Source organism: Bactrocera neohumeralis, chromosome 2 (assembly GCF_024586455.1).
Source record: "Bactrocera neohumeralis isolate Rockhampton chromosome 2, APGP_CSIRO_Bneo_wtdbg2-racon-allhic-juicebox.fasta_v2, whole genome shotgun sequence".
In the NCBI taxonomy this organism is placed as follows: Eukaryota; Metazoa; Arthropoda; class Insecta; order Diptera; family Tephritidae; genus Bactrocera; species Bactrocera neohumeralis.
In genome coordinates this window covers 73,223,929-73,234,582 of record NC_065919.1, presented here as the reverse complement: position 1 = coordinate 73,234,582, position 10,654 = coordinate 73,223,929, and the positions used below count along the sequence as shown (strand labels likewise).

At 37.0% G+C, this 10,654-nt stretch overlaps 1 protein-coding gene across 1 annotated transcript in view; it reads left to right on the top strand.

Moving 5' to 3' along the window:
* Positions 1–322: 322 nt before the first annotated feature.
* The window catches only part of LOC126767840 (uncharacterized), a 29,367-nt gene continuing 19,035 nt past the window's right edge, over positions 323–10,654 (top strand). The window contains exon 1 of the mRNA XM_050485517.1: positions 323–2,414. Within this exon, the coding sequence (XP_050341474.1) occupies positions 2,351–2,414 (64 nt within the window). The 5' untranslated portion in view covers positions 323–2,350. The remainder of the gene's footprint in view (positions 2,415–10,654) is intronic.

Sequence of the window (10,654 nt, the reverse complement as noted above, 5' to 3'; positions counted from 1 at the left end):
AACCGTACATACATATGTGTATAATATGCACATACATACATAAGTATAGGTATGGATCTAGCCACAGGCTTTCAAGGCAGAAGGCAGTTAGATGCTAGAAGAGTGTGCGACAAGCGCAAGAGGTCAAACATTAAGAAGTGGGCGGTTGGGCAGTTGGATGGTTGGTTGATTGTACGGTCGCCTACACCTACAAGCTGTTAGCAGACGATGCTGTCTGTCGTCGATTTGACACAGCGTTCGGCGCTGTTCGTGCCTTCGGTTTGGCTCTGTCAGCAGCAGGACGAGAGTTCACAATGGTTTACTTCGTCGCCTGCTTGGATAACTGGCTGCTTGGCACTGACTTACGGCTGCTACTGTCAGTTGAGTTTCGACAGTACGTGTATACAGAGGTGCGTCTAACGTTGCGACCGATACGAAGATAATTGAAAAGCGCGTCTGTTTGTCTGTCTGTCTGGCCGCCTGCCTGTCTCACTGAATGTCTAGTCTTGTTGTCGTTATTGACGTCGATTTTCGCCTTTTTTGCCTTTCGCCTCTGTCGTGTCGAAGGAAAACGCTACGCTGTAGATCGCGCGCGAGTGCCTAAATGTGTGTGTCCGTGTGTGCACACGTCAAGTTGTATGTACATATGTATGAGTGTGTGTTTTATGCGAGCGGAAAATTTCTAACAACACACTTGCGCTAACTTCGTTTGTCGGAGAAGAACGACAACCATAAACGATAATAAGAGTGGCAATAACAACTAACAGCAAAAATCATAAAAAAACACGCAAAAACAAACAAAAAAGTGAGAAGCTAGAAAAAAGTGGCAGCAAAACGGATGGAATTCACACTTCATCACCTCTGCGACTAGCCACCGCACCGACTAGCCACTGAGACCGCTATTGGCCCAAACTGTGTGCTACCCATTCCAGTAAAGGACCACTAAACACTTTCGCCGCAGCAGGACGTTATTGTCTGTTGGTGGTGGTCACACTCCAACTACCAACTATTCATTCTGCCAACACAGACGGTAGAACTGCCTCAGCCATCCACAGCGTTTCAATTCATTCTGAGTCCACATTGCAATCGCTGTAATAATCGTTACGAAGCGTTACTGTCTACGACGACGGCGTTCAGGCAAAGCTTTTAATTGACGACGAACAGCGGTTGGAGCAGCCGCAGCAGTAGCAGCAACGAGGAACAACAACAAGTCAGGCGGACGAACGAGCGTACGAACACAGTTTGCAGAAAAGGCGTCACCGTGCTTGCCACACTCAAAGCGAGGCAGCCGCAGTGACAAGAACACAAGGCAACCCCGAAAAATAGGAAAAAACGAAGCAGCAGCAGCAGCAGCTAGAAGCAGTAGAGGCATCCGTCGCAGTGGTAGAATCCAGTAGTAGCAACATTGGCCGTGGCAGTTAGTGCCAGCAACAAAAAGCTAGCTATCAAGCAAGCACTCTAAAACGGCAGACAACAGCGCCAACGAGCTATCAGTGGTAGCAGCCAGTACCTTGACCAGCAGAAGACGAGGCTGGCGTTGACCACTACCATTTTGACCACTGATAAGAGCGAACGACCAGCGAGCAGCAGCGCGTAGCCAACAACACGCAGCAAAGGTGCACAGTGGGTTAAAGAATACGGGACCAAAGAAAACATTAGCGCTACACTATCAGGCGATTGTCTTCAGCGCACACACCAATGCGATGCTTAAAGGCATCGAGTAATATAAAGTGAAAATAAAAGAAGACGAAGCGCGCACTTGACGTACCGTTTAATAATTAAGCGCGTTTTCGCTTAAAGCGTTTCCATTATTTTCGTGTTATTGCTTTCGCTGCGCCACATTCTTTGAGTGACATTTCAGTGATAAACGAGCATTTCATTATCAGTCTTCATTAACAGCCTTTACAGCAGCTTTGTAGTTGTGCTTCCGCAAACGAAGTTGCCAACAAAAGTGTTGTTCGCAGAGAAGTCAGCAAAGAAAAACATTTTTTTTTCGCAATTCATATAAAAGGCAGCAGCGCACGCGAGCGGATAGCAGCGTCATTGTCGTCGCTGATTTACTAACCGTGACATCATTTGCGCACAAAGCAACTATAATTTTTATAAAATTTGCAACCACAAAAATATTATACACATATACATAAATAAAAACAAAAATAAAAAACTAAATTAGTGAAAAGCGACAATTATTTTTTAAAGAATTTTACGTAAAAAAATCCGACAAATTAATAGCGTTTAAATAAAATGCAACATTTTCTAAGCTGAGGAAATTTTTAAGTGAGCGTCGATAAAATTCCATTTGATTTCGAGAAACGAGCGACTAGCAAACAATAAACGAAACGCCTGAAAGTAGACATTAAAGCTGCCAAAGATGTTCTCCATGTGTTCGAAAGTGAAGCCACGAAACTCAACAGTGAATACACAACAACCAACGGGTGAGTACAAGTGAAAGTGTTTTTGGTATAGGAGACCTTGGTTAAAGTGTTTTGGGTTGGGCTAGGAGGTGGCGTGGCGTGGTGGATGCACGAATATACAAGCACATTTGTACAGTGGGTTACCAGTAAAATGAACTAGTATTAAATCAAATTTTAAGAGCTCTAAAGCATAAAAGTGATGATTTGTTATAAAGAAATATTTTTATAAAATGATTCATGCTTAGTTTTCGGAACTACGAACATAAATTTGATAAGAAGCTTTATATGGGGTCTAAGAGCTTTTATAAAAGCTTAAAAATTATTTTTAAAAATTAAGAATACTTCTTAAAATTATCTATACTTATCAGTCGGAACTACGAATAGAATTTTGTTCAGAGACTTTATGCTGTATCTATGTACTATGAATAGAAATTTGGTAAGAAGCTTAAAGTTGGTTCTCAGGAGCTTTCATAAAAGCTTAAACATTTTGATTTTAACATTCTTTCGGAACTACGAATAGATATTTGTTAGTAAGTTTTATGTTGGAACTAGGAGCTTTCATAAAAGCATAAAAGTGATGGTGCTTTCATAAAAGCTTAAAAATTATGTTTTTAAAAATAAGGAATATATTTTTTTAAAAATATCTATATTTAACTTTCGCAACTACGAATATAAATTTGTTAAGAAGTTTTATGTTGTATTTAAGGAGCTTTCATAAAAGCTTAAAAGTTTTGATTTGACAAAACGAAATATCTTTCTAAAAGTATCGATGGTTAATTTTCGGAATACGCGTTAAAGTTTAAGCTTATATTATTCTTTCTGGAGCTGGATCTAAGAATCTTTTATAAAAGCTTAAAAATTATGATTTTACAATTAAGGAATATCTTCTTCATCTATGCTAAGTATTCGAATCTACAATTAAAATAAGATAAGATAAAAAAATAAGAGGTGTAAAGCTTTATGTTGGAGCTTAGGAGCTTTCATAAAAGCTTAAAAGTCATGATTTGACAGAGGGGTCTATCTTTATACAAATATTTATGGTAAATATTTGGAATATGTGTTGAATTTTAAGCTTAAATTAAGTTTTCTGGAGCTAGAGCTTTCACCTAAAAGCTCAATATCAAAATGTTTGGAGCAAAAACAGAAAAGAACAACAAAAAAATATCTTACATATTTTAAATACTTAATTGCAGCTCAAAATATCAATATTGAGTATTTTCAACCCAAAATAAATACTTTGTAATGAAATGTGAATTTATAGCCGATAACTCTTAACGGAAAAATTGACTCTTTTTGGGTATTGGGACATATTAATTTTTCGAAATATTAAGTAATAAGTAACTAGGACAATTTCTCCGTTTTTCGAAGTTAGTCTCAAAAGTCAATATAATTGTCTTCTAAATTCGAAATTGAACTTATTAGAAAAATTTTGGTATGATAGTTATTGGAAAAGTATAAATATGGCCTTCATCTAAGTTTTTCTCTTATTTCAATAGTGTATAATACTTTTATATTTTTAAATGACTTTTAGACAAATCGCGCATAATTTTTTAATTTTTTGAGAAATATTCCTTCGAGTGTTGATTGCTTTGGGCAATATTGAGTTCTTTTATCACAAAACCTAATTTCGATTACTTTTCAATAATACAACATTATATAAATAACGAATAAATTTTATAAAAGTTATAACAATGCGATTGTTTAGCTTATTTACCGGAGTTACAACTTTTCAAAGCTTCCACGTCGGAAACCACACTGAACGTTTATCAAGCTTCACTTGAGAGCTTTCGGCTGTGCGTCTTTTATATGTTTTACTGTACTTGTGTGAGCACATCACGTACAGGCACCTACACACACACAAGCGAAAGCATTATGCTGAGTTAAATGCTCTGACTGGGTTGGAGGTGGCGCTGCTGCTGCTACAGCTTCTCTGCAATGCCACCGATTCAAGACTTTATTTTTCTCAATGAATTCAACGACTTGTCGTGTTTTGGTGCGAAGCACTAACACATGCAACCGAGCATGCACGTACATTTTATTATACATTCACGAGTGTGCGCTGGATTTTTTGAGGTTCGGGGTTGCCACACATACATATACATACATAGGTATATACATATTTATAAATCAGCGGGTATATAAAAGTAGTATATCTGTGAGGGGTTAAGTGTGTATAAACTGATTGGAAAGCTCGAATGTGTGTGTGTGTATATGTATGTGAGTCTTTACTAACATTTTAAATGCTTCACTTGATGCGTTGTGATGTTGGTTCTGGACCAACTAACCTTTCTTATCTGCTGCATTTATCGAGCACGAATTAAAGTGCAGCAAGTTCAGCGTAGTTAGTGCAGTGTTCAACACACACACGCACTCACACTAACACCACTATTAACATTTCATGCACGTGCATACATACATATGAAAAATAAAAAGAAAGTTCATTGCAAATATTCGTGGGAAAAGCTTGTGTCACTGAGGGAGCGTGTGTTGCGTTCGTGATTGTACGGCAGCTTGTGGATTAAAATGGTGTAGTTGTTGTTGTTTTCTTTTGACAGTCAAATCAACATGGACCGAATATCTTAGCTCCTTTGTACAAGTAATGACCCCTAAGGGTGCAAGCACCCTCGGGCAGTCATCCCAGCAGCGTTTAAGTCTAAAATAAAGACAGTTAATAGTTGCAGTGAAATTGCTGAGCAAATAACGAAATGGCATTCTGCACTAAACGTAAAGCTACCAATTCAATTTGCCAAAGATGTGAAGCTTAAATTGCAAATTATTGCGGATTAATTTCGCAGAAGGTTCATTCTCGGGCGTACATTTATTATAACGAGCTTGGGGAAATGTTAGTGATTTAACAAAATATTTGTGTGAAAACAATTAAAATTACTTGGAATTACTATTGTGGGTGTTTGTAAGGGATTTTCATAATTTATTTTTATACCCTGAACAGGGTGTATTAAGTTTGTCACGAAGTTTATAACACCCAGAAGGAAGCGTCGGAGACCCTATAAAGTATACATATACATATATATAAATGATCAGTATGTTGAGCTGAGTCGATTTAGCCATGTCCGTGTGTCCGTCCGTCCGTCCATCCGTCTGTACATATGCGAACTAGTCCCTCAGTTTTTAAGGTATCGTTTTGAAATTTTGTAAACGTCATTTTCTCTTCAAGAAGCTGCCCATTTGTCGGAACGATCGATATCGGACCACTATACCATATAGCTGCCATACGAAGTGAACGATCGGAATCAATTTCTTGTATGGAAAACTTTCACATCTGACAATGTATCTTCACAAAAGTTGGCACAGGTTATTTTTTAAGATAATTATGTAATAAACGAAGAAATTGTTCAGATCGGCTTACTATAGCATATAGTTGCCATAGAAACCGAACTATCGGAATCAAGGGCTTGTATGGAAAACTTTCGCATTTGACGTGGTATCTTCACGAAATTTGACATGGATTACTGCCTACGGTAATAACACAATCTCCGATCCTTGTTCAGATCGGATTACTATAGCATATAGCTTCCATACAAACTGGACACATAGTTACTAAAAGAAATACACCTGTGAAGGGTATATTAGCTTCGGTGCAGCCGAAGTTAACGTTTTTTCTTGTTTACATTTTGTTTGTGCAATTTTAATAGTATTTTTTATTTTTATATTGTATAAATAAAACACAGAGAAAAAATATGAAAGGGTTATAAAACGAGATGTATGCATGGTCTTCTAAGGGATCAAACATGTACAGTTTTGCGCAATAACTTGTTGCCAGTTTGAGGGTAATATGGTAATTTCAGAATAACACTTTTATAGAAATAGTGGAGTCTGGCAAAAAAAAAACAAAATGGGACAATCGTTTTTAACAATCTTTGCTTGAGGCAAATTTTTCACCAGCGACACTATTTGTCATAGAGAGGAACACTTAGATTTATAATAGTCCGATTATACATACATATTATAATACAATTATACTCCTTTTGGCTAAAGCTGGCTGCTTTATTTGCCTTTAATAATTCGGTATTAGAGAACCAAAAAATGCATTCTCAACGCATCAAACGCCTCTTCAGGTGATGAAAATTGTTGACCTTTTAGTTTAATTTTTATGTTCGGGGAAGAAACGTCATTCGGCGCCAGTAGTTGTGTTTCCTAATTTCTTGAAAGACAACTGGCTAACAAATGATTTGTACCACTCAGAATTTACAACTCCGTGTTGTTTTAGTAGTATGGTTGCGGGATGACTAGTTTTTCCATCTTGAAACAACCATACAAGTCGACGGCTGTTTACTATACTTTAGGGTTTATGCGTAAATTTAAGATTCTTCATCTTTCACGGTGCCATAGACGTGCTTCGAAGCACCCCTATCGTATTTTTTTTAACCAATCCACACGAGCCTTTTTTGGAGCGTTTGGCAAGTTGTTTAGAATTTAACGTGAACATATTTTTTTTGCATTAAAATTTTCTTGCAAAATTGAAAGTCTGGTGCCATGACGATCTTGCAGTATAAGTTTTTCCGCGCACCATCAATAGTTTCCGGAAGAACAACTGATTTCAAACGACCTTCACGAAATCCGTCTTGGAGTGATTTACAACCTCGATTGAATTCACCATACCATCGATACTTACTGGCCCCTAATGGAGCTTCATGGCCAAAAGCTGAACTAAGCTCATCGATGCACTGTTGCTGAGTTAATCCACGTCGAAAGTTACAAAAATAATCACGCGAAAGTGTTCGCGAATATTTAAAGTTCTGAGTTGTTATACATAGTCAAAAATATCAAATTTTACGATTCAGTTGTGAGTTGGGTTGCATCCCAAAATATAAAAGGTAACTTACGTGGCAAATGAAAGGAATTCTTTAAAAATTATATAGTATATATTTAAATCAATGTACAGAATATTCTCAAAACTTTCAAAAATTGAATTAAATTTAATTAGATGTAAAAATCATGCAAATAATTTAGAAATGTTTTAAGAGGAAAATTAAAGTAGCGAAGAATTCAGAAAACAATTTCTAGATAATGAATATTTAATATTTAAAAACTTGAGCTGCACGAGCGATATTTGCCTTCCTCGCATTTAAAAGCCCTTCATAAAATTAAATATGGTAGCATAAGAAAGAAGAAGAATGGAAAACCCTTTCGACGAGATGCGGTTGCTGAAAAGGGGGTTCAAATGGTACTACTAATAATTTTAAAATTCTTAATATATTCTCTAAAATCAATGTCGTCCCCCTCAAAGTATTGCCTCTTGGCCAAATATACTTGTGCCAACGTTTTTTCCTATATTCGAAACAGTTTTTAAAATCAACTTCCGAAAACGCGAGTAGCCATTCATATTTCAAATTGACTCAAAACGGTTGCCTCGTAACGGTCGCTTGAGTTTGCTGAATAGTCACAAGTCACACCGAGCTAAATCAGGCGAATACTGTGGTTGCGGCACGATATTGGTTAAAATGTGGCGAAAAACTCATGAAGAATCCAAAACCAAGAGTTGCCGTACCATAATACTCGTATACGAAAAGCGTCGCGCAAATTACGCATAATACTCAACTAGTATTCTTGTTGACATTTTGGCTGGTCGGAGGAATTCGGAGTGCACCACACCTCGATAATCGAAGAAACCGGTCAACATAACCTTGATTTTCGACCTGATTTGACGATATTCTGCCGATTTATTGTCTGCCTCGAGGTCGTGAGCATAGATCCAATACTTATTGCCAGTAATAATACGTTTTATGACAACCTGGTAGTTGGAAAATATTGTTTCATAGACGTTAACGCGACCAAACGTGCTTTCACTTTTCTTAAGCCCAAATGATCTTTCAAAATTGTTTTCACCGATCCTTCCGATTTTCCAACAATTCGAATAAGATCGTCGATTCTCAAGCCTTCAATTCTTTTATTTCATTAGCGGTTCGTCGTCAACGCGTTCTCGACCCTCTTTGAATAACTTGAACCAGTCAGAAACACTTGTTTGTGATCAATCATCACCATGGCTTTTTCCAACATCCTGAACGTTTTGGTACCAGAAATTTGACGCCGCACACAAAATTTAATGAAATTTTTTTATTAAATAGTTTTCTTTAGAAAGTTTTTAATATGTAGATGTTTTAAGCGTTTGCGTTTGTAAAGCTAAGCACTTTTAATCAGTAGCGAATGCATAGCCGTTTCTAATGAAATCGCTCACACAAATACATAATTCAGCGTTTAAAGGATGCGCAATCCACATTCTTTGTGAATATTATTTCTGAGTAGCTCTTCTGGAGTGCTTCTAATCGCGAACGCTTCATGCATGCCTCAAGTTTTTGACATTTGATTTGCACAGTCTTAGCTTGATTATTTCGAGGTCACCGTTGTGCAGCACTGAGTATTTAGCCACCTTTTTTACTCTTATGAGTATACGACAGCAGACAGACACAGCACTTCAGCGTAATCGTCATCGCCCCTTTGGTCATTCATACGAAAGCTTAAAACCTCATGCGAATTCATATGTCGACTCACTGATGGGCCCTGTTGGAATTACGAATTTGCCATATCTATCACGAATTCATATTCTATTCAAATTCTTCGACTATTTGGTTGTCTAATACAATTATTTTTGCAAAATCCATTATCGAGACTCCAAACCAGTCGTTTTTTGAAATACTTAGAATATACGAATAATTTGATGAAATTATAATGATAACGGGAATTTATATTTTATATACTATATACATAGGTGTATTTCGTTTATATATTTATTATTCACATAATGACATCTCTACAGGCTTCAAGCCTATTTGTAATAATAGATATATTATGTATATACATATATGTATATAGGGTTTTTAGAAAACTAAAAAAGTAAACCGATAGGGACAGCAAATGACGCCATATTTTTCCCGTTTTTTTACATTTCTCTCAGTAAGGTTAACTAGTCAAAATTATTAAAATTTACTACCGAAACTCGGAGTCAATAGCCTCAATTTTAAGAACGGAGTATTCAATAATGTACATATATAGTATATAATATTTTTGGCCCGAATTGAATGATATGGACAGGGATAATATGTGGTTCCAGCAGGACAGCGCCACTAGCCACACAGTAAATGTCACAATCGATTTACTGGAAACCAAGTTTGGTGAACGTGTTCTCTCACGAAAAGGTCCAGTCAATTGACCCCCTCGTTCGGGCGAATTGACGCCGTTAGACTATTTCCTGTGGGGCTACGTCTATGGTCTATGCCAACAAGTCAGTAACGATTGAAGAACTTCGTACGAATATCGAACGTGAAATTGCAGTGGCCGATTTATGCATGAAAACCGTCGAAAATTGTATTCAACGTCTGGACTTCGGCAAGCGTGTCCATAGTGGCCATGCAAAAGAAATCGACTTTCATACTTTTACAAAAATAAAAAATTTCATCGTTTGTAGCGACCTTATGAAAGAACCCGTTATATTATTATTTTATTGCAAACTTCTTCAATTCAGATTTAAGTCTTCTCTCGGGGGAAGTCCACTATTTCAAAAAAAAAAATTTCTTCTTAGTCAGTTTGGATTGGCTGGACTTACCGTTATATCTGTGGATAGTAACCAAGCTGTCATATCTGCATTGGTTAGGTAAGTTTTAGACCGTTCCTCATAGGCTCCAAATATAAATACACACATTCGGAGATCTAGCTTTCTCTATCGCAATTTTTGAATAGAGCTTTTGCTGGAGCTTGTAACTGAACCATATATGTAGGTGAAGGTGGAGATCATGTACCCAAATCAATTCGGCATATCAACCGAAAGCTTTAAACATTTTTACAAGAAAGTGTAATCTCCAAGTCAACCATTTCCAACTTTTTTGAAGGCCACCATAAAACTTTTTTAGGTTAAATGCAAATTCTTTGAAACACCTGAGAGCCTCATAAATGTTACACAAACATTTCGATGAAGAGGAAAAAATAATTCAATAATTCATTTTAAACCTTTCCTGTCGCAAACTCTTTCAACTCTCCTCATACTATGTGATGCAGATATTCTCTGCTGGCAAGTACATTTCTCAAATATGCATTCCCATGCATATATGTACATATGTACTGCTATATATGAATCTATGTAACCCAGTTCTCTGCCGACAAGAGTGCTAGGATTTTATGAATGTGTTTTGCTAAGAACACACACACACACATATATATATGAACTTACTCGCAATGAAGATGTTTCAGTTGCAGTTTTCTTCATCAGCATTTCCCCCGCGTCCTTCAGCAAACGTTGCAGCGACACT